The sequence below is a fragment of the Echiichthys vipera genome, assembly GCF_963691815.1.
Source record: "Echiichthys vipera genome assembly, chromosome: 1".
NCBI classification, from domain to species: Eukaryota; Metazoa; Chordata; class Actinopteri; order Perciformes; family Trachinidae; genus Echiichthys; species Echiichthys vipera.
In genome coordinates, this window is record NC_139826.1 from 5,100,393 (window position 1) to 5,125,307 (window position 24,915).

Sequence of the window (24,915 nt, forward strand, 5' to 3'; positions counted from 1 at the left end):
CGCTGCGGTGTATCGTAGAGTGGACCGAAGTATCTGGACCAGTTGTGGACCTGAACTGTCCAGCCCAGAGACCACCACCATCATCATGGCCTCTTGCACCTCGACCCCCGCTGCCGCCTCCAGCCGCTCCGCCGGCCGAAGCCCCGCCGCCGGCCTGCCCACCCCCACCACCAGCACCAGCCCGACCCGTCTGTTACGCGTCCAGGAGAAAGTTGATCTGCGACACCTCAACGAACGCCTCGCCAACTACATCCATCGGGTCCAGGAGCTGGAAAATGAGCGGTCTTCCATCTTGTTTCAGCTGGAGGAGAAAGATGAGTCGAAAAGCCGGGCGATGGACAACGTGAGGCAGCTGTACGAGGAGGAGTTGGCCGATGTCAGGAAGTCTCTGGACTGCCTGGCCGGGGAGATGGCCCGTTTACAGATTGACCATGGAAATGTCTGCGACGAGTTGAGGAAACTCCAAGCCAGGTAGAAGCGCCACGATATAGATATGTACCCCAAACTCCACTCGATAATGCGCTTATTTAATGCACGCTTGCACACACTCTCTTCTACCTCTGAAATCTTCCTGATTTTACAGCTGTCCTCCGTGGCATATTTCCAGTTGGGGCCTAATTTAATTTCATCAGGCAAACACTGGAGATCACTCTCTGACATTCAAAAATGAACAGGAAGAGTCCAGATCTAAACCCCATAGAGAATCTCTGTAAAATCCTTGGCGACAAAGTAATGTCTAAGAAACCCACTCCAGTTTGTGAACTGTGGAAGAGACTGAGTCAGAATGGACCAAGATCAAACCAGAGCAGTGTGAGAAACTAGTGATCTCCTGTGGGAGCAGATGGGCTGAAGTCATTCAAAGCTGTGGCCTCTACATGTCCTGTTCATTTTTTAATCCTATACAAGAAAACATTGTTGAAATCTTCTCTTCTGACACAATGGTTACTGTTCTCTAGTTTTGATCACTGTTTTCTTCACAAAATAAAGGATTTTGTTGAAGTGCAAAAAAACAACATTCTTGCACAGCAGTGGTAGAGCCACAGCTGGTATTCTATCAAATTCTGATGAATAAAAAATAACAGTTCAGAATAAATCAAGAATTAATACTTTGTCTCTCTGATTTTGATCTCCAGTGTATTTAGAAAATGAATATATTTTCATTAAAGCAAACGCGTGAAAAAAGATAAAGATGGAGTAAATTCAGATGGAAGAGATCAAATAACAGTTCCTTTCTGAAGCCCGACTGAATCAAAGGGAATGCTGTAAATGTGGATTTCTTGTTTGCCAGGTTTGCGGATAAGTTTTACAGCAGAATAGTGTTCATTGTTACACTAAACTGAGAAGAGACCCAGAAGGTTTGTACGGTGACCAAGGCTGTGTTAAATCTAGAGCTAAATGAATGGAGTTTGGCATGGTATGAGAACTTTTTTTCTACGGTGCTCATAATAATGATGATGATGTTGTCCTACTTCAGGTACCAGAAAAAGGAGAGTGATCTGGCCAACGCATTGTCCCAGTGGAGGAAAGTGGAGGCAGCTCTGAGCTCCAAGGATGCAGAGTACACCAAACTGCTGTCCGAGAACAGGAGACTCAATGCCGACTGTACCGACCTGCAGAGCCAACTGGAAAACGTATGTACTAAAGTTAGATTTAAGATGGAGTCATGTTTGAGATCTTCGAAGCCCCCATTTGTAGGCTTAGAAAGCTGACATTCCCATCAGCCTCAGCGGCAGCCTCACAGAGCCGCAACATTGCTGTGTTCAATTCAACTTCAACTAAAAATTTATTTTTAGTGCCAAATCATAACAAAAGTTATCTTAAAACACTTTACAGAGTAGGTAAAGACCACACTCTATGACTTATGATTTACATAGACCCAACAATTCCTCCGTAGAGTACGGTGGCAACGAAAACCTTCCCTATACCAGGCAGGAACGTCGGACAGCCCCAGCACTGTGGAGGATTGACATCTGTCTGCAACAGTTGTGGGAGGGAGGGAGAGGGAGAGAGAGAAAAAGTAGGAACAAGCACAGCTAAGGTGATAGAATATGAAAATGACAATAATTATGGTGGCAAACATGATCAATGATGAATAGTGGCAATAGCAGCTACGATACAGCGAGACATACCACTGATGGTGTTTTTATGGCTACAAATTTTTATAGTTTATTAGACTAGTGATAGTATATATGAGTAACAGTGATAATAGAAGCAGGAAGCGTAATGCAGGACCACGGCAGCAGGCACCAGCAAGATCAGCAGAGACCTGAGAGACGACAAAGCACAAAGAACTCCGGGGAAGAAGTTGAATTACTGACATGAATGATACAGACGGAGAGGAGAGAAGCGCACAGTGTCAGGAACATGATTATCCCCCGGCAGACTAGGTCTATAGCAGCAGAATTAAGCAGGAAAAAAAAAAAAAAAGTAAATAACAAGTAGCCCTGCATTCTCAGAGTGCAGCGATCTAGTCAGGTAATACGGTACTATGAGCTCTTTAAGATACGATGGAGCCTGACCAATAAGAGCTTTGTAGGTAAGGAGAAGGATTTTAAATTCTATTCTAGATTTTACAGGTAGCCAGTGCAAAGGAGCCAATACAGGAGAAATATGTTCTCTTCGATTTGTTTTAGTCAGTACACGAGCTGCAGCATTTTGGACCAACTGGAGACTCTTAACAGACTTATTGGAGCAGCCTGATAATAAGGAGTTGCAGTAGTCCAGCCTAGAAGTAACAAATGCATGGACTAGTTTTTCTGCATCTTTCTGGGACACAATGTTCTTAATATTCGCAATATTACGCAGGTGAAAATATACAATCCTTATCGTTAATTTTATGTGAGAATTGAAGGACATATCATGCTCAAAAATAACACCCAGATTCCTTACTGTGGTGCTGGAGGACAACACAACATCCAGAGTAACAATATCTTTAGCTATTGAGTTTCAGAGGCCTTTTGGGCCAAGTACAATAACTTCAGTTTTGTCTGAGTTTAACATCAGGAAATTGCAGGTCATCCATCTTTTTATTTCCTTAATGCACATTTGAAGTTTATCTAACTGATGGGTTTCTTCTGGTTTGATCGACAAATACAATTGTGTATCATCAGCATAACAATGAAAATGTATGGAGTGCTTCCTTAAAATATTTCCTAAGGGAAGCATATATAAGGTGAATAGAATCGGTCCAAGGACAGAACCCTGTGGAACTCCGTGACTGATTTTAGTGTGAATGGAGGATTTGTTGTTAACATGTACAAACTGAGATCTATCAGTTCCTTTAATGCAGATCAGATGCAGAACAGATGCTCCAGTCTCTGTAGCAGGATGTGATGGTCAATAGTGTCGAAGGCAGCACTAAGATCTAGTAAAACAAGTACAGGGACAAGTCCTTTGTCTGAAGCTACTAGAAGGTCGTTAGTAATTTTTACCAGTGCGGTCTCAGTGCTATGATTCGCTCTAAATCCTGACTGGAAGTCCTCAAATATCATATATAGTATGTAAAAAAGTCACACAGCTGATTTGCGACTAATTTCTCGAGGATCTTAGGGCGTACTCACACTGTCCTTCCAGACCGCGACCCGGGCTTTAGGGTACTTGTGCCCCCCCCACCCCCCCCCACCTCTTTCAAGCGGGCTGTGGACGGCCAGCTGGTCGCAGTTATGCGCGGAACGGGTGCACTCACACTGCTTAAAGGTACTAGTCTTTAGCTGAAAAAACGGTTTTGGCCACGGCCAGAAGGACAGTGTGAGTACGCCCTTAGAGATAAAAGGAAGGGTAGATATAGGTCTATAGTTGGCTAGAACCTCTGGATCAAGACTGGGCTTTTTAAGAAGAGGTTCTTGTTCTACTTTGGACAGCGCTAGGCTAGCTGTTTCCCTTTGCTCTTAATCTTCATGCTAAGATAAGCTAAAGTACTGACGTTAGCTCTGTACTTAAAGGGACAGTTCAGATATTTTAAAGTGAGGTTGTAAGAGGTTCTTCTCCACAGTCTGGTGGCTTTGAAGAGAGCATTTATAGCACCTTCAGTTCAATCAGAGCAGTCTAACTGCAAGGTAAAACTGTGAAATGATTCTAAATATAGTGCACACTTATTGATGTTTTTTAGGTGGCTAAAATACATTTAGCTGCTGTGCCTGTTCACAGCAGCATGTATTAGCATCTGTGTCTGCTTCTCTAAACAGTCCTCTACTGTAGGTTACACTCTGACTGTGTAGAAGAACCACGTATAAGCACTAGGGATGCTCGATATTGGCTTTTCTGCCGATATCCGATATTCCGATATTGTCCAATCCTTAATTTCCGATATCACCCGATACCGATATATGCAGCCTTTTTACACCAAAATTCATCACATATCACCTATTATGGAATTAACACATTATGCCTAATTTTATTGTGATGCCGCACTGGATGCATACATACATGCAACATGGCTTTTCAAATTTAAACACAGTCTGTACAAAATAAGTTATTGAAAAAAGTGCCATTTATTTGTTTGTGTTTTTAGAGAGAATATTTTTCCTCAAACAACACTACAGACAACATCACAACAAGGAAGATGCATAGCTTCAGTCCAGAGTAGTAATCAAACTTAGTTTTCTTTTTCCAGACTGAGTAACGACTGAGCCATAACTTGGCAAGTAATACAATCAATAAATTAGCAGTTAAGCTCAACATGCTAACCTGTATTGGATCTAATGGATACAGCACCAGAAATTAGCTTCTCGGCGTGACTATAAACAATGCTGTACAATTCAGGTAAGCACTGGTCTGAGAAATACTTGCGACTGGGCATGACATAACGTTGCTCAAGGAACTCCACACGTTTGGTGAATCCGTCATCTTGAACGATAGAAAAAGTTTGTTTCTCGGTGTCGGCTGTTGCTTCTTTTCAACACTTTGCTGCACAGATTTAGCGTATAACTCCCCATGAATCTTCTTGAGGTGGGTGATCAAATGTGATGTATTAAAGGAAGACGCCTTGTTTCCTCCTCTCATAACCGACGCCTTGCAGTCATTGCATAGCGCACACTTACTGTTAGTAGATGACACTTGGAAATACTTCCAAACCACGGACATCTCATGCACCGGGCGAGCTGAAGCTTGTTAGCCACGGTTAGCAACCTACGAGTCTAGCGTGTTGTACACTCGGAAATGCTGAAGCCTACAGAACTAACATCGGTTGTAAAAACCCGATACCGATAATTCCCGATATTACATTTTTAACTCAATATCGGCCGATAATATCGGTGGGCCGATATTATCGGACATCCCTAATAAGCACAATTAAAAACAATCTGAACCACCCCTTTAACACACAAATATGAGATTGATAACTATCGTCTCATCTATCTCTACTAATAAATAGGTTGAATGAGAAAAGTAAAACTCCCAACTCCAAAGAGTGATCCTGTTGTCAGTGTTCAGCTGTGATACTGGGATCAACCCTTTAACATAACCCTTGTTTCATCTAGCTGCTGTTGGTTGGTTGAAGTTCAACTGTTACATTATTGTCCATTATGAAAATTGTGTAAAAACATATTTTTCAAGTTGTGAAGTAGTAAGATAAATACTATGGTTTTCTCCCCCAAATCTTTAATGAAGTAGCTACAGTTAGAGACGTCCTATATATTACAATACAAAATAAGTAATGCTGATTACAGAGCAAGAGCATTCACTTGTCCTTAAATCAATCATCAGTTGAGTAGCCGTTACTACGCCAAACAATAATTTCTACCAACCGTTAGCTTAAAATCCACCTGAATGCTCCAGCTACATGTGAGCAATATAGGAATGTAATGTGTCAACATGTCTGTAAAGGCGACCTGTTTGAAAGCTCAGAAGCCATGACTTTGACAAAGCTGAAGCTAATATATTTAACTGTCACTAGGTAGAGGGTGTACTGGCAGGCACAAAGAACCAGCTGAACTCTGAGATCCTGAAGAAAGTGGACATGGAGAACCAGGTGCAAACATTGAAGGAACAGCTGGAACTTCACAGGAACATCAGTGAGCAGGTAAGACACACATGCCCCCAAGCTGGCAATCAAATTAATTAATAAATGCTCCGCCCCCGACCAAGGAGTCTCTGTCGACCGGTGGTTGTCATTTAGAGCGATTATTCGACTAATCGAAATATACATGTTTATAAAGTCAGTCGTTAGCTGTGCTAACCTGCTGTGCAAACCAGCTGTGCACAGAGGTTCTATCTTAAAGTTAAGCTAACCCTACATGTTTATGGACGTAGTAGCTAACTGTCCATGGAAATGTTTTGGGAATGTAATATGTTTTTAAGAGCCTAAGGAGCTACTTTACCAAAAGGTGGCAGCACAATCAAAGTGACAACACTAATGCCCCTCGAACAGTTTTAAAGCTTTGTATATTCAACTTTTCTAGCCAAATCTTTTCTCGCCAGTCTGAAATCTGAGATTTACCTCGTTATATGATGCGTTGGCCAAGATTAATATGAACATCTGACGTTGTAACAGTATATGTATATGACAGAAAATAAGCAAAAGCATAATAGGTCTCCGTTTTATTGTTTTGTAGGAAATCTTGGAGATCCGAAGCCGACACAAGAGTCATCTGGTTGAGGTGGATTCAGGACAAAGGAGAGAGCTTGAGAGTAAACTGGCTGAGATGATGCAGGTGCTCCGGCAGGACCACGAGTCTCAGCTGCAGCAGTACAAAGAAGACATCGACAGGACCTTCAGTTCAAAGGTACACACGCACAACTGGAGATGTGTTTAAAAGTGTCCAGATTTATTGCACATTATGTTTTTATAACTTGAAGTTTCTGGTATTATTCTTTCTGCCCTACAGTTACAGAATGCTCAGCAAGCTGCACTGGAGAAAAACAATGTTGCATCAGCCACTAAAGACGAACTGGAGACCACTAAGCTCAGAGTGGAGAGCCTCAACTCCCAGCTCCAAGTGTACCAGAAAGATGTAAGTAACAAAACCAGGTCACCTTTGTAGAAACTATCACCCAGACCACAGTATTCCTGACTCCTGTGATACTAAAGGCATTTTGGAGAAACTTTAAAGCTGCATTAATAATCTTTCAGCATGCAACAATATATCCGTGGGTTCATCAGTACAATTTACACCTACCATATTACACAGAGAATGATCTGCACTTTCCCAAGCTCTTTTATTTCATTGTTCCCTGTGTGAAATCACTGTTGGGCAAGAATGTGATTTGGGCCGACAGTTGAGGGTTTGAGGGTTGTCAGCCAATACAGGGATTTTTAATTCATTTATTTTTAGCTGGAATGAAAATAGACCTTTGCTATGTGGATTGTGCACCTATATGACTCTGCAAAGGTACTCAGGAGGCTGCTTTCTTGAATAAATAACTTTATTACAGAGACCTAAGAGCTGTAAACTGACTGTACTGTGATTTGAACACATCAATGCTGGTGTTACCGACATTTCTTACCAAATAAAAAAATATCATCGGTTGAAAATGGCTAAACCCATCTATTGTTTTAAATCAGCCTTAACCTTGCAAGGCCGGCGCTGAGATAAATGCTCAGACACTTTTTTTTATACGTTTCACGTACATTGTATTACACTCAGCGGCCACTTTATTAGGTACACCTGGTGCTTAATAAAGTGTCAGTGTGGTCTTCTGCTGCTGTTCCCTCTCTGCTAGAAAGTAGGGGGTGGTGTGTGTTCACAGATGCTCTCCTGCATTCCTCTGTTGGAACCAGTGGATATTTGAGTTACTGTTGCCTTTCTATCAGCTCCAACCAGTCTGGCCATTCTCCTCTGACCTCTGGCTAAAACAAGGCATTTGCGCCCACAGAACTGCCGCTCACTGGATCTTTTCTCTTTTTGGGACCATTCTCTGTAAACCCTAGAGATGGTTGTATGTGAAAACCTCAGTAGCTCAGCAGGTTCTGAAATACTCAGTCTAGCCCGTCTGGCACCAACAACCATGTCACATTCAAAGTCACTTCAATCACCTTTCTTCCCCATTCTGATGCTCGCTTTGAACTGCAGCAGATGGTCTTCACCATGTCTACATGCCTAAGGCAACACTCACACTGTTCATCCGTACCATGTCCAAGCACGTTTCACAGCTAAAGTCTAGTACGTTTGACCAGTGTATGTGCAACCGTACCGCGCCTAGGAGCGATACACTTGCCGGCCACGGCCCGTTTGTGAGAGGTGGGCTTTTGTAAAGCTCGTTTACACGTGCACGAGCACTGGTGTGCGCACGTGTAAGAGCACGATGCCTACGGCGGTTCTGACGTCATTTTATGTGCGCCTGTTTGGACATAGAAAAAAGGACGGACCATGCGGTGGTGTGATGCGGAGGTGGAGTGTTTACTTCAGATTTGGTCGGATGAAAATATTCAAAAACAGTCGGACAAGATGCACAAAAGCTCTGAGGTCTATGGAAAGATTTGTAAACAAAGCAAAGCATCGCGATGACTTCAATCAATGCGTGTGACGTGTTACGGTGGGATGATGTATAGGCAGGCAAGAAGCATGCGCCGAGGCCTAGGTAGTGTTAGTACAAACGGGCCTGGGCGGGTACCTAATAAAGTGGCCGGTGAGTGTACATTGCCAACAAATTATTGGTTCTTAAATCCTGCTTTTCACTCAGAGCAAGGACACTTCTTGTTTCATCAACCTTTCTTCCTCCTGTTGGATTATGGAGATATATTGTATACGACTGCCTCGGCCAAATGTTGTCAGTCATTGGACACTCTGGATCACTGTGCGTTGCCTTAATGTATCGTTGTGACCTGTACACTAATTCAGATTGGCCATCTTTTAAAGTTGTGCAGGCATATAAACATTGGCTGAAGCTCATCTATAAACCCCTCTTGGTTTAGTGCCTTACTATCTTTGAAGAAACAAAAGCCACTTTGCAATGCTTTTAATTCAATTTTATTTATAGTGTCGAATCATAACAAAAGTTATCTCAGGACACTTTACAGAGTAGGTAAAGACCACACTCAATGACTTATTTATGATTTACATAGACCCAACAATTCCTCTGTAGAGTACGGTGGCAACGAAAACCTTCCCTATAACAGGCAGGAACGTCAGACAGACCCAGCTCTGTGGAGGACGGCCATCCGTCTTGACCGGTTGGGGAGGAAGAAAAGGAGAGAGAAAGAGAGAAAAGACACACAGATGGACAGAGAGAGACAGACAGACACACTTCCAAGCAAAGCCTAACAGTTACTATAATAATATTATAGTAATGTGAATATAACGTACAGTGGGTACGGAAAGTATTCAGACCCCCTTAAATTTTTTACTCTTTGTTAAATTGCAGCCATGTGCTAAAATCATTTAAGTTCATTTTTTTCCTCATTAATGTACACACAGCACCCCATATTGACAGAAAAACACAGAATTGTAGACATTTTTACAGATTTATTAAAAAAGAAAAACTGAAATATCACATGGACATAAGTATTCAGACCCTTTGCTCAGTATTGAGTGGAAGCACCCTTTTGAGCTAATACAGCCGTGAGTCTTCTTGGGAATGATGCAACTAGTTTTTCACACCTGGATTTGGGGATCCTCTGCCATTCCTCCTTGCAGATCCTCTCCAGTTCTGTCAGGTTGGATGGTGAACGTTGGTGGACAGCCATTTTGAGGTCTCTCCAGAGATGCTCAATTGGGTTCAAGTCAGGGCTCTGGCTGGGCCATTCAAGAACAGTCGCAGAGTTGTTCCGAAGCCACTCCTTCGTCATTTTAGCTGTGTGCTTAGGGTCATTGTCTTGTTGGAAGGTGAACCGTCGGCCCAGTCTGAGGTCCATAGCACTCTGGAAAAGGTTTTCGTCCAGGATATCTCTGTACTTGGCCGCATTCATCTTTCCTTCAATTGCAACCAGTCGTCCTGTCCCTGCAGCTGCAAAACACCCCCACAGCATGATGCTCCCACCACCACACTTGACTGTAGGGATGGTGTTGGGCAGGTGATGAGCGGTGCCTGGTTTTCTCCACACATACCGCTTAGAATTAAGGCCAAAAAGTTCTATCTTTGTCTCATCAGACCAGAGAATCTTATTTATCATAGTCTGGGAGTCCTACATGTGTTTTTTGGCAAATTCTATGCGGGCTTTCATGTGTCTTACTCTGAGGAGAGGCTTCCGTCGGGCCACTCTGCCATAAAGCCCTGACTGGTGGAGGGCTGCAGTGATGGTTGACTTTCTTGAACTTTCTCCCATCTCCTCACTGCATCTCTGGAGTTCAGCCACTGTGATCTTTGGGTTCTTCTTTACCTCTCTCACCAAGGCTCTTCTCCCCCGATTGCTCAGTTTGGTTGGACGGCCAGCTCTTGGAAGAGTTCTTGTCATCCCATACGTCTTCCATTTAAGGATTATGGAGGCCACTGTGCTCTTGGGAACTTTAAGTGCAGCAGAAATTTTTTTGTATCCATGGCCAGATCTGTGCCTTGCCACAATTATGTCTCTGAGCTCTTCAGGCAGTTCCTTCGACCTCATGATTCTCATCTGCTCTGACATGCACTGTGAGCTGTAAGGTCTTATATAGACAGGTGTGTGGCTTCCTTAATCAAGTCCAATCATTAGAATTAAACACAGCTGGACTCCAATGAAGGTGTAGAACCATCTCATGGATGATCAGAAGAAATGGACAGTACCTGAGGTAAATATACAAGTGTCACAGCAAAGGGTCTGAATACTTATGTCCATGTGATATTTCAGTTTTTCTTTTTTAATAAATCTGTAAAAATGTCTACAATTCTGTGTTTTTCTGTCAATATGGGGTGCTGTGTGTACATTAAAAGGAAAAAAAATGAACTTAAATGATTTTAGCACATGGCTGCAATTTAACAAAGAGTAAAAAATTTAAGGGGGTCTGAATAGTTTCCGTACCCACTGTATATGTTAAGACAGTTAATACAACAGAATAGTAGAAACAAGCACAGCTAAGGTGACAGAATATGAAAATAATAATTATGGTGGCAAACATGATCAATGATGAGTAGTGGCAATAGCAGCTATGATACAGCTACAAATGTTATAGTTTATTAAACTAGTGATAGTATATATGAGTAACAGTGATAATAGCAGCAGGAAGCGTCATGTAGGACCACAGCAGCAGGCACCACCACGATCAGCAGAGACCTGCGAGACGACAAAGCACAAACAGCTCCGGGGAAGAAGCTGAATTAGTAACATGCATTGATGAGACATGAATGGTACAGACAGAGAGGAGAGAAGCTCAGAGTATCAGGAAAAGTATTATCCCCCGGCAGACTAGGCCTATAGCAGCATAATTAAGCAGAATTAAGTCTTATCGTAAGCCCTAGCTGTAAGCTTTATCAAAAAGGAAAGTTTTAAGTTTACTCTTAAATAAGGGGACAGTGTCTGCCTCCCGAATAACACTTGGGAGTTTGTTCCACAGGAGAGGAGATTGGTAGCTGAAGGCTCTACCTCCACTTCTACTTTTGGAGACTCTAGGAACGACGAGTAGCCCTGCATTCTCAGAGCGCAGAGATTTAGTTGGGTGATGCGGTACTATGAGCTCTTTAAGATACGACGGAGCCAGACCAAAAAGAACTTTGTACGTAAGGAGAAGGATTTTAAATTCTATTCTAGATTTTACAGGTAGCCAGTGCAGAGAAGCTAATACAGGAGAAATATGTTCTCTTCTATTTGTTTTAGTTGGTACACGAGCTGCAGCATTTTGGACCAACTGGAGACTCTTAACAGACTTATTGCAGCAGCCTGATAATAAGGAGTTGCAATAGTCCAGCCCAGAAGTAACAAATGCATGGACTAGTTTTTCTGCATCTTTCTGAGACACAATGTTCCTAATTTTTGCAATATTACGCAGGTGAAAATATGCAGTCGCTTGTTAGTTTTATGTGAGAATCGAAGGACATATCCTGATCAAAAATAACACCCAGATTCCTTACTGTGGTGCTGGAGGACAACACAACATCATCAAACATACAAACTGAGATCTATCTGATAAATATGACTTAAACCAGCTCAGTGCGGTTCCTTTAATGCCAATCAGATGCTCCAGTCTCTGTAGCAGGATGTGATGGTCAATAGTGTCGAAGGCCGCACTAAGATCTAGTAAAACAAGCACAGAGACAAGTTCTTTGTCTGAAGCTATTAGAAGGTCGTTAGTAATTTTCACCAGTGCTGTCTCAGTGCTATGATTTGCTCTAAATCCTGACTGGAAATCCTCAAATAACTTATTAGTATGTAAAAAGTCACACAGCTGATTGGCGACTAATTTCTCGAGGATCTTAGAGAGAAAAGGAAGGTTAGATATAGGTCTATAGTTGGCTAGTACCTCAGGATCAAGACTGGGCTTTTTAAGAAGAGGTTTAATTACAGCTACTTTAAAAGACTGTGGTACATAACCTGCTGATGAAGACATGTTAATCATATCTAATACAGGAGTGCTAATTAAAGGTAACACTTCTTTAAGTAACCTAGTTGGAATAGAGTCTAGGAGAAGGTTTTGATGCTAAAATAGTAGAGGTTAATTTAAGGTCGACTGAAGAAAAGCAGTCCAAGAATATATCAGGTCGTACAGTCTCTAAGGTTCCTGGGTTTGATGAAAAATTGGTGCCAAGCGAGTTGATTTTGTCTCTAATAGTTATAATTTTGTCATTAAAGAAGGTCATGAAGTCGTTACTACTGAGGATTATAGGAATACATGGCTCAATAGAGCTGTGGCTCTAGGATTGTTCTTATTCTCTATTAAAGATGAGTAATAGGCTGCTCTGGCATTACGGAGGTCCTTCCTATAGGTTTTAAGACTTTCTTGCCAAACTAAGTGAGATTCCTCCAGTTTAGTGGAGGGCCATTTACTTTCCAACTTTCGCGATATTAATTCACGGGTTTGTGAGTTATACCATGGAGCTAACTTCCTCTGTTTTATTATCTTTTTTAAAGGAGCAACAGAGTTGAGTGTTCTTAGAGAGCCTGCAACACTGTCAACAGTGTGATCAATTTCAGAGAAACTAACGTTAGTGCAGGAATCTTGAATATTAGGATAAGGCATTAAAGTAAATGCAGATGGAATCGCTTCCTTAAATTTAGTTATAGCACTATCAGATAAACATCTAGTGTAGACACTTTTACCCAGAGTTGAGTAGTCCTGTAATATGAATTCAAAAGTTATTAAATAATGGTCTGATAAAATAGGATTCTGTGGAAAGACTAAGTCATTAATTTCCACACCATAAGCCAAAACAAGGTCGAGGGTGTGATTAAAACAGTGAGTAGGTTTATGTACATTCTGACTAAAACCAGTCGAATCTAATAGAGAGATAAACGCGATACTGAGACTATTATTATCGCTGTCCACATGAATATTAAAATCACCAACAATGATTACTTTGTCAGATTTAAGGACTAAATTTGACAGAAAACCTGAGAATTCAGACAGAAATTCAGAGTACGGACCAGGGGCACGGTACACTATAACAAATATAATTGGCTGCACAGTTTTCCAGGTTGAATGTGAAAGACTAAGAACAAGACTTTCAAATGAATTATAATTTAGTTTAGGTTTAGGTTCCTGTGATCCATATAAATTGTCTGTGCCTCATGTCCACACTGAGTTCGGGAAAAGAGCGTTTCGTTTTGCTGCTACCAACGCATGGAAATGTCTCAAATGATTTGAAAATGGTTGATCTCATTTCGGTTGAAGCCTTTGACTCTATGCTAAAAGACAAAATACGAGAGACAATTGGACAGTGCCTGGGTTTCTGATTTTTACTCTATGGTCTAGATTCTGCACTTTATCTGTTAAACATTTTGAACATTGTAAGTCATTGTTCTCTAAACTTTGTTTTGTAAATTTTCTCATTTCCTCATGTAATGCTGCTATGGCGTGTGCTGCTGCCTTCTTGACCAGGTTGCCCTTGTGAATGGGATCCTGATTTCAATGGGTTTTTATCTGGTTAAATGAAATAAAAATTAATTCTAAAAATGCACTCTCAGAAAATAATGAAAAAAAAATGGCTTAATAAACATTATGCCACCTTCTAACAGGCCAATGTTGGCTGATAATATTGTGACTGATTTGGCTCTAAATGTGTTTACTTGTTTAGTAATGGGTCATGTAAGAGATTATAACCATCAAGGTAAACAGCTTCACCTTGCTGTGCGACCAACCACAGTAAGATCTTGATGCACTGCTGACGAAGCTTTGTTAACTTGTTGACAAACGTATTGCATTTTCTATAACAACTTCAAAATAAAAGCATCCCACCAGTTAAACACAGGTGTGATACAACAGATCTCATATAACAGACGGACCCAGACAAACTTTCACTGGTACAGCAACACAGAGATGGTACAGACAGTCCTGCTACCAAGTAGGACCATTGTGGTCACTTGAGTAGTTTCTCCTAACTATAGCAACCAACAATATTTTTCATTGTCAATTAATCTCTTGATTATGTCAAAATAGTTGATTAATTTAATAGTCGACAACTAATCGATCAATCTTTGCAGCTCTATTTATATTGCCAGTATTTGTGTAGTTTGATCCTTGCTTTGTTTGTTCTTTCTTGCTGCTAACGTGTCTTCAAACTATTCCTCCTGTCAGAAAATGGTGCTTGAGGGCCGCTTTCAGGAGCTGGAGAGGACTCTTGATAGGGAGCGAGAGGTTTGGCAGCAGAGAATGGGTCAGAAGGAGCAGGAGCTGCTCACCATGAGAAGCCAGATGTACGCCCAGCTTGAAAACTACGAGAACCTGCTGGATGTGAAGCTAGCTCTGGACATGGAGATCAATGCCTACAGGAAGATGCTGGAGGTGGAGGAGCAGAGGTATGGCTTTGATCTGTGCACATTATCCATATTCAGGAACGTAGCAGGATCTCTGGTGCCTGACAGCCCGACTGCTGCTTTTGATCCCAGTTAGTTTGAATCTAAATAAAAGTATTTTTCTTGTCAGATTGCATCTGTCTCCCAGCCCCTCCCAGCACGCAGCCATACCTCGAACGCATGTACACAGCAGCCGCAAGCTCAGAGGGAAGAAACGGAAATACGAGGGAGCCTCAGGCAGCTCGCCCGCCTATAAAACGTCAAGTCGCTCCACACAGCATGGCGTCGTGAGCGTGGCAGACGTCGACATGGACGGGAAATATGTTCGGCTAAAGAACAACTCTGAGGCGGTAAGGCTCTAATGCAGCTGGATAATGGTTTTATTTTGTACTTTTAGTACCAATCCTCATGGCACAGCTGTGCAAAGACATTCTTAGAGGGACACCATCAATTTTAAATATCAATTTACTTCATGGTTAGTAAGGGTGTCGCCATCCTTGAAATACACATTGGAATTTGACTTTCCTTTGTTTTAGCACTGACTGTCATGCTATTGGTATAATATGGAGTCTATCTAAAGATTACGGATTGTTGGTTTTATGCCCTCACAATTGTCATTTACAATATCACAGGCACACGCCTCAAGCTAGGCATATGCTAGGCACAGCCTCTACGTTTCTAGACGAGTTCAACTTATTATTGAAGTGCACCCCCGGGTACTTATACTCCCTTACAGTGTCCACAGGGACCCCCTGGATGGAGACAGGGGTCACAGGTGTTTTCACCCTCCTCAGATCCACCATGAGCTCTGTTTGTTTTAGTCACGTTGAGCTGCATATGATTCAGCTCACTCCAAGTGAAAGAGTTGCCCACAACAGTCCTGTATTCCCTTTCATCCCCCTTTCCAATGCAGCCAACTATTGCTGAGTCATCAGAAAACTTAAGAAGGTGGCAGGTGCAATAGTTGAAGTCTGAGGTGAAGAGAAAGGGGGAGAGGACATGAGGAGATGTATCCTTAATGCTAGCAAACATGTCCAGAGTCTTCTCCTCTGGTAGGACAGCTCACGTACTGTTGGAAGGTCGGCAGAACTCTATCCAAGGTGACATGGTTGAAGTCTCCCGAAATGATGAGGGCACTGGGGTGTTGAGTCTGGAGATGGTGGTGTGTATGATGCTGCAGGCAGATGTCGGGTTTGCAGAGGGTGCGATGTACAGAAGAGTGATGAGATGTGGGATCTCTCTAGGCAGATGGTATGGACTGAGTCCAATGGCCAGCAGTTCAACATCCGGGCTACAGAGCTGTTCCTTAATGGCGATATAATCAGGATTACACCATCTGCTGTCTACTAGAACGGCAAGCCCCCCTCCTTTCCGCTTACCGCTCTTGGTGCAGTCCCGGTCAGCCCGAATTGTGTGGAAGCCATCTACGGAGACATTCTGGTCCGTGATGTCCCTGTGCAGCCATGTCTCTGTGAAATGCATCAGACCGCACTTTCGGCACTCCCGGTACTCCGGGTGGCTCTGCGTTAGCGCCGTTAGTTCATCCATTTTGTAGAATACATTACCCATAACAACAGAGGGGAGACATGGCTTAAATCTTCTCCTCTCCATAAGCCCGTCCCGTCTCAACCCTCCTCCATTGCTCCAACGTTGCTTCCCACCTCTGCATTCCCGATGTGTTTTTCTCCAGAGTATCTGCTGGTCTGGCCACTATGCCGGCTGGCATTAGGGCGATCAGCTGTTCTTCAGCGTAAACGAGGACAGTGTGTCCTGGTAGAAGCGGCATTGGCGAAAACGCCACAAAAAGAAACATGAAAACAATCGAAATTATCCCCATTGTAGAGGGCAGAACTTCACAGAAGTTAGGGTGAAGAAACAAAACGAACAAAGGAGAATAAAAGTTAAAGTTTTAAAAAAGCGAACTCAAAGACCGGGGCAGTAACAGGCAGCATGCAACTTACGTGCATGCTGACTAAGTTGCTATAAGACTCTTCCCCATTGGCTTAACTTTTCAGACCTTGAAGTTATACCCATTATTTTTTTTTTAGCCTATGAGAACGAGTAATAATTTTTCTGTAACGGCAGATCATGTAGACTTTTTAATCGCCATATCCCACACCCCTATTTATAAAGTTCTATCTCTCACATTATACTTAATGTCCTCCTTATCACCTTTAGCCATCTCTTAAAAAAAGCATATGTACTGTTGGTCTAGAGGCTGAATCGCACATATTTCCGCATATACCAGTTTAAATGTGAGAAATTTTGTACACATGCATGATTCACTGAGTTGTTTAAAGCATGGAAGGTTCTTTCTACAGAACAGCATTATGTGCAGCATTTAAGCGCCTTTCCGTCTTCATTCATGTGTTTCCAGGAGCAGCCACTGGGTGGTTGGGTGGTACGGAGGATGTACCCAGACTCTGGAGACATCTCCTTTCACATCCCCTCCTCCTGCAGACTGGCTGCTGGGCAGACACTCACAGTGAGCGTTTCTGTTGTTCTTTATGCAACTATCGGCATGAGGACATTATTAGACAGTTAAACCACTGAAGTGCTCAACACATCTTATTTTCCTGTGTATGTTTGTGTGTTTTCAGATCTGGGCAGCAGGTGCAGAGGCGGAGGCTGATTCTGGGGACCTAATTCTTCAGGGCCACAGGAGCTGGGGCCCCGTCACTGATGTAAGGGTGATTCTTCTGAACTCCAACCATGAGGTAAGTGTACAGGTGCATTCTGGGAAATGTATTGGTTCAAACTGCAGTCAGTCTGTAGATTTTAAGACCTTAGAAGTCTTGGTCAAACCATCCTACGTGGTGTAGCTCCTAATCAAAGCCGTAAGATGACTTGTAAGGATACAGTGGTGTTTGTTCAGGGTACCTTTTGTCTCAGCTGTCTTACAATGTTGGATGTAACTCACTGTAGGAATCATGTGATGCCTTTTCAGGAAATAGCGGAGCGCAGAGTGTGTATGCAGCACAGAGATGGCGAGGAAACTGAACTGCACTTTGATGAAGATGTTGTCGCAGGCAGTGACATCCAGCACTTTAGGAGACAGGTAAACGCACTGACTCATAAAACCAGCCAAAAACAGGGAAGCTCCATAACCTCAGTATGAAGTATAAACAAGCAAAAAAACTTTATCTGACACTTGACATGGCTTTCTTCCCTGCCTACCCTGAAGCCAAAGAGAAAGAAGAAATGTTGTTCTGTCTCTTGAGTATGGAGAAGACAATGTGCTGTACAGTAGGTGAGGAGGACCCCCCCCCCCCCCCCAACCCAACCCCCTGCTTGTCTGCTTGTACCTGCTGTGTACTAGTCACCAGATGCATGGCTTGTTTCATACATGCTGAATAAAAACACACGAGGAAGCATCAAATCCAGCAAGTTTCCAGACATGTTTGGTTGAAGACCAGGGTCCTGCTTCACGAAGCAAGTTCAACGTCATTCATGTTGCGTACTGATGTGACAAATTAATTCAAATTTATTTATAGTGCCAAACCATAAGAATCATCTCTAGACACTTTACGTATGGAGTAGGTAAAGACCACACTGACTAATTTATGATTTACAGAAGCCCAACAATTCCCCCTTGAACAGCAATAAGTTGCAATATTTATCCATCGATCTTGCACACGGTAGCAAAGAAAACCTTCGCTTTAAAAGACAGGAACATGGAACAGACCTGCCTCTATGGAGGATGGACATCTTAATAATTCCTTGTCATAGTGTGTTAACATGCTCATTAGTCTCCCGGTCTGGATCTTATTTTGGGTATGATGAAACATGATTCTAACATAGAAGTGGTGCCACTTCTATTGAAGTTAATGAGGCCAACATAGCTAGTCCCCACTATAACTTTGCATATCTGTGCTGTTTCACCTGGAAAAATGCTTCACATTTGTGCTTCACACGAAACACATTAGGTGATGTTGACTGATGTTCTTCATGTTGTCGTTGTTCTTGTTGTCCAAACACATGGTGGCTCTGCTGCAGCTACATATAACTCAGCTCAAGCACCTGTTTCGGCAAAGATATCTGCTACATCATGATCTCTTCTCACCAGATTTATTAATGGCTCTGATTAAAGCTGGCTAGATGATATGACCTGTCAGAGTTGGGTAAATAGCTTTAACTGGGACTTGACCATAAGCTACATTGCCTGCAGTTTCTTAGTGATTTCCATTTCATACTAATCATTTAGCCTGCATTTTTAGCTAGTCATGACAACAATTAGGCTAGAGAGGCTGTAACATGTTATTTTCTAACACCACACCTGTCTTTCTTCTACCTTCACAAGGATAATTTCTTAGCAACATCAATGCTAATGTTGTGTTTTGCGAGTTAGCGTTACAGGAGCTTCATGGAGCCAGCTTATGTTAACGTTTACTAGCCCGTCAGTGGTAAGTCAGCGTCAACTTAATATATTAATGTGACAATCTGCAAGAAGCAGTTTGCTAATAAACCACTTAAGTCATGACAGCACCCTGGTCAAATTCAGGAAATTCTCCTGCACAATGTTATTATATAAAATCTGTTTATTTTAGCCGATTGAAGTTTTGTTTTAGCCTGTTCAGTGGTGCTGTGTACAGGATGCAGCTAGCTAAACTTGCTAGCATTGCTGAAACATCTGGTGTAGCAACTTTATAAAATGGTGTTATGGACACAATGTGTAGTAATTAAATGATATACCAAAGTAGATGCTAGCATGTCCCTGACGCTCACTTCTCTGTGGTCCTAAACAAGTTATTTGGTAGGGTGACCAGATGTCCCCGGTTTTCACTGTGGCTGAAAAAATCCAAAAATGGAATATAGGAAAAATGAATAAATGTTAATGTTGACCAAACAACACGTATTGTCGCCCACCCTATGACTCGCACAGGCTAAAGCCAGAACAAGCGGCCCAGCCCAGATCTCAGAGCAGAAGGGCTATATTTCCGGTATTTTGATTTGTGGAATAGCTGCAAGGTAGAATATTTTTTTCCTTTCATGAGAGGCAGCTACAGGTACAAGATTCTTTCATGAATCCATGCATCCATTCAGCCAGCTATAGTACACACAGCAGAAATATCACTGATTGGATCGGAAAACCAAAGGTGTTCTTGTTTGTTTTACTTTTCATCTGTTACTTAATCTTTGAATTATTTGTGTATTTATCTATAATGCGTGTGATAAAACAGATCTGTTTGTCTGTCAGCCACAGCTTTTGCTAACAATATTGGCAGCAATGCAACTAACAGCCGTTTAGTTCTACTCTATGGCACACAGTTTTATTATTAGGACACTTCAGTGTCACTCTTGCTCCTTAATTTCCTCCATTCACGTTAGCATGGTTCAAATGCTTAAAGCTAAACAAGCTTTAGAATAATATTCCAACTGAAGCAGGCTGTACCAAAAGTTTAAAAAGCCTTCCTTTTTAAAATGGGTCGGCTACATATAATATATCCAGTTTTGTTTGGCTCTGGTGAGGACAGGGAAACATCTGTTTGGTCCTCGATGAACAACAGAATTCCATTATGGCCTTTTTAACATTTTATTCTTCACAGGCTGTGGCAGGACAGTGAAGCCACATAGGCCTTTATTCCAGTATTTATGACTAGAAACAGACAATATTAATACATTGAATATATTTTTTTAAGTTCAACTTTAAATGTCAGGCGATACATTGTTCACGTCACTGTTAAAATGGCACTTCCAATAAAGTGAGTATTGGCAAAACCAGTTGTCAGTTTCATGTTGAATCAGAAATACTCTAATTATGCCAGGGGGGGGAATTATTTTATTGTTATTATTATTATTATTATTATTATTATTACAATTATTTAAGGTGGCAGGGCTGTGGCAGGGCTGTTGCCGGCAGCTGTTTGTTATTGTCCACCCACATTAACAGAAAACTGATCCAACCACCTTAAAACCATATCTTTTCTAAAACCATATACCCCAGGTTGTCATTCAACATGAACTGTGACATTTTCCATTTCAAAGTCTTCCACAAATCTTGTGAAAATCATCTGGTGTAAGGAGGAGGCCTTAGTTTGGGTGAAGTGTCTGAAACCTGTTTACCACTGCTGGTAAGGGCAAAGACAAAAACACTACATTTTTTGGAGGTTTTTACGCCTCTGAACCAAACATTTCCCCAGATTTTGTCTCAAATTTGGTCACCTTACTGCGGAGCCAACTGCCAAAGTAATTCTACACTGAGTGTTAATGTTAGTAAGTCGAGGCAAACGGAGAAAGCCAAAGTCAAATGAATTGAGCTGCAGACCGGACTGCTCTTTAAAGGTGAAATCTACATTTCTGGAGCATGGTTGTTGATATTTGAACTCAACACCCAAATAAATACACCCCTCCCATCAGTGCTCCTTTATTACAGTCCCTCTCACCCCCTCTGCCTTTCTCCTCATACACCCATGGCCTTTCCCTGTCCTGTGCATTAGCGTGACTGGACTAATGTTGTTGGACTCAGGAAGAGCCACTTTTGTTTGTCTCCCATTTACAGAGCCAGGGCTGTGTATGCACTGTACACAGGATTTATTTATTTTTTCAACACACTTGTCGTGAGGATATATTCATCCCACTCTTTTTTTATTTATTTTTTTCATAATGCAGTTTTGATTTGGATCGAGATACATGCATATATTTTGGATTTTGCCTGCTAAAAGTCTGACGGATCTTAAAATTAGGGTTACCAGAATTTTAAACTTTGATACAACACTTCTATAAAAAAAAAAAACAAGATTCTCAATACCTCTGTTAGTACCACGGCAAAAAGTCAAAAGTCCTTGGCACACAAAATAGGATCATTTGCTGTGCAGGTACAGAAGAAGTCACTGAACACAAACCGTGTTTCATCTGTGCAGCCTTGGGTTGAAATTCTGATTTTTAGATCTTTTTTTTTTTCTTTTTTATAGCTTTGGTACATTCGATCATGTTAAATGTAGATATTGTATCTTTGAAACTCTGTATTGATACAATCTTAGTTTAATTGTTAACAGTATGTTCGAATTTGTGTACAAATGTAATTGAAACGCATGCTTTTTAATTAATTTGCACACTTTGGCTAAATGAATACAGCCCTCTCCATGTAATGTTTAATTTTGTAGATCCAAATGCAAAGGACACAGCAATGCCAATGATGCAATAACATTGGCATTGCTGACTAATCGTGCAGTGTATTGCTGGTGTGTTTCATGACACGGGTCACTAGTCAATATATTGTGATACTAAAGCGGGACAATATAGCGCAATTTAAAAAAACAAAAATAATTTTTTTGGGAGAAACTGTATATTCTCAAGTAAAAAAGTAAACTGTATATACTCAAAGTATAAAGAACACCCAACTATACGCATATGTTGTTACGCTGGAGTGGAGGAGTCAGATGGCTAAAGACACATAACACTGCCGTCTAGCACTCAGGGGTTTAAACAACATGAAATAACACGCTAGCATGACATGGTACCAGCAGATGCCTTATATCTAGTTTCATATCAGAATCAATGTATTGCCAATTATATGAACAGATTACGTACCTGAATTTGACCTGATGATTTTATGCTTGGCAGATGCGGAAAAATATATGGATAAACGCAGAAAGAATACACTGTGTATTAAAAAATGTACACACAGATTTTAGGAATTACTATATAAGAAGAGATTTAAAGTTCTAAAATATGCATGTGTGCAGGTGATTGCGTGAATGTAACGCACTGTGATCAGAATTTCCTGATAGACAGAGCGGGATGGTGTTTGTGTATGTGGGATTGGGGGGGCAGAATGTGGTACCGTCACTCTAGCTTTAAAACTTAGCCCGCCATAGCCTCTTAATGACCAGGATCACTAGTGGGCCTACAGGTCTCAGAAGCTTAATTTAAAAATCGATCCAGTATCACAAAACATAATCTCACGACCCTTAAGTGTATTGCTATTTTCTTACACCCTTAGTAATAATCCAAATGATAAGCATTCAGAAGCTGAGATTCACTTATTTGAGTTTGGTTTAAAAGGGTTTAAAATGCCCAAGGCTCATGGAACTTTCCCAAACAATCCCTTAACTGATTTCCAGTTTGTTGCCACCAGTAACCCCCTTTTCTAGACTCATTTACCTTACACTGAGTGCATGTATGTTCACTGTTAACCAATCTGCCTATATAAGACTAGAATGCGTCTTATGATGGAAATTGATTAAACAAATAAGCTGCTGTTTTTTTTTTTTTTTTTTCAGGAACCATCTAATGAGGCGACTTGTAACGTCATGTAATCGTCCGCCTGGAAACCGGGGAGTGACTCTAGCCTTGGAGAAGGAACATCTTCTGCTGGGTGGTTCCAGTGTCGTTTCATACATCCAACTCCATTCAGAGGCCTTTAAACAGTATGCCTTGATTTTGACCTAATTTTAAATGTGTGTATTAAATTGTTTGCATAATAAAGTTATTTCAATTCAGTCAGACACTTGGCTCTAAATATTAAAGACTAAGACTGTTTATGACAGCAATACACTCACCAAATAAGCCATCGTGACAATGTTTTCATGTAATTTTCTTTCTATTAACGGAGAAATACTGACAGTCACTAAAAGCTAAATGCGGCTAACACTGATTAGCACAGGGCAGCAAGTTGAAGGCATTAAAATAGCTTTTTAAATCACTAATACTGCTCAAAATAACACCAAACCTCTGCAGTAGCATGTTAGCGACTGTACGGGATTTCTCCGTTAATAGTTAAGCGAAAAAAATTGATCGATGGCTTATATGATGTGTATTTGCCGAAAAAGACCCTGGGATGGTTTTACGCCGGAATTTCACTTTAAGCTTATTAATAGGAGGATGTGAAGCTGGACGGAAAGACAGCAGCGCAAGATAGTGTTGGTTCAACCAAATACCCCCCCTCGTTGCCACTGTGTGCACAGGATTGCTGGATTAATACTGCATATAATAATTATAAGTTATGTTTATTAAATATAGTGAAATTATGATACGGAAATGCTGTGTTGCAGTTCACAATAAAGCCAATAGATGGCAGCTCAGGCCAATCCACATTACACAAACAGAACATGTCTCAATTCAAAACAAACATTCATTCACGCATGTTAGTTTAAAAATGTAACACTATAAGCATTTTTCTTTTAAGATCGCTGTGAGCCTGGATTTGAACAGTTATGTTTAGCTGCAGCTTACGATTATTTTCATTATCGATTGATCTACAGATCATTTTCTAGTTTAATCAAGTGGTCTATAAAATGTCTGTCCCAGTCCAAGGGGATGTCTTTAAATGTCCTTTGCAAAAATCCAAAGGTATTGAGGTAAGAGAAGCAGAAAATCTCTGTAAACTGGAGACAAGATTCCAGTCAGCTTCATTGGGGTGGAGGAACATCTGAGATATGTTAAAAAGCTGTGGAGAAATGAAGCCCAAACTGTCTGCATGGACAGATCCCACTGAATCCTCTAGGATCAGCTGTGGCATGAATATTTGTGCTTCATTGAGTTTTGTGTGAAAGAATGAGACAGTGTAAACAGCTGATGAGTCGTTACAGGGATGACTCATCTGAGCTCAAGCTTTGCTGACTTTAGTTCCTGTATTATCATAAATTACACACACTTGCATTGGAGATATTACAACTTCAGAGTTAAAACAGATTATCAACTGATAATCTTGAGCTTATTCCATAAGGAGGAAAAATGACTGTCGTCTGAATAGTCCAGAACGCTTCCTTGTCTTCAGGAAATTATGAAAGTGATTGTCACTGTAAAAAAAGTGAATAAGACCACAGTTATTAGAATGACTCCTCGGATTTGGAGAAGGCTGTGAGAAGTCTCTGGGTACGTCCACACGATCCAAAACAACCTTTTTTTCCCCCTCCATCGTCCTTAAAAGGTTTTCTGTCCACACGGTCTTAGCTCAAGAAATGTCTGCGTCCACGTGAAACCAACAGAAAACGCTGTAGTTCACATGCCAGGCCTGGATGTGGAGCTGTAACTGCCAAAGAAATACACCAACAACAGAGAAGAACTGGATTTAGAAACGAGACTAGAGAGCAGTTTAGCTCATTATTCAGAGCGTCAGGGAAAAGGGAGAAATCTGTGGTCGGCCTAATTCATTCCCATGCATGTGGCTCAGAGTCCAG

At 41.4% G+C, this 24,915-nt stretch overlaps 1 protein-coding gene across 1 annotated transcript; it reads left to right on the forward strand.

Annotated features, from left to right (window-relative positions):
* lmnl3 (lamin L3) lies at positions 1-23,175 on the forward strand. Its single transcript, XM_083913257.1, has 12 exons — positions 1-471; positions 1,475-1,631; positions 5,894-6,019; positions 6,552-6,722; positions 6,825-6,950; positions 14,577-14,797; positions 14,925-15,144; positions 17,172-17,279; positions 17,395-17,511; positions 17,742-17,852; positions 17,979-18,044; positions 23,017-23,175. Exons 1-11 carry the CDS (start codon positions 86-88, stop codon positions 18,012-18,014), a joined length of 1,779 nt encoding a protein of 592 aa, XP_083769383.1. The 5' UTR covers positions 1-85; the 3' UTR covers positions 18,015-18,044; positions 23,017-23,175.
* The last annotated feature ends 1,740 nt before the right edge of the window (positions 23,176-24,915 follow it).

Coding starts and splice junctions, on each gene's coding strand:
- lmnl3 (XM_083913257.1), top strand. CDS start 86: ATGGCCTCTTGCACCTCGACCCCCGCTGCCGCCTCCAGCCGCTCCGCC. Junction 1,632..5,893: donor TGCAGAGCCAACTGGAAAAC/GTATGTACTAAA, acceptor AACTGTCACTAG/GTAGAGGGTGTACTGGCAGG. Junction 17,853..17,978: donor TCCAGCACTTTAGGAGACAG/GTAAACGCACTG, acceptor CCTACCCTGAAG/CCAAAGAGAAAGAAGAAATG.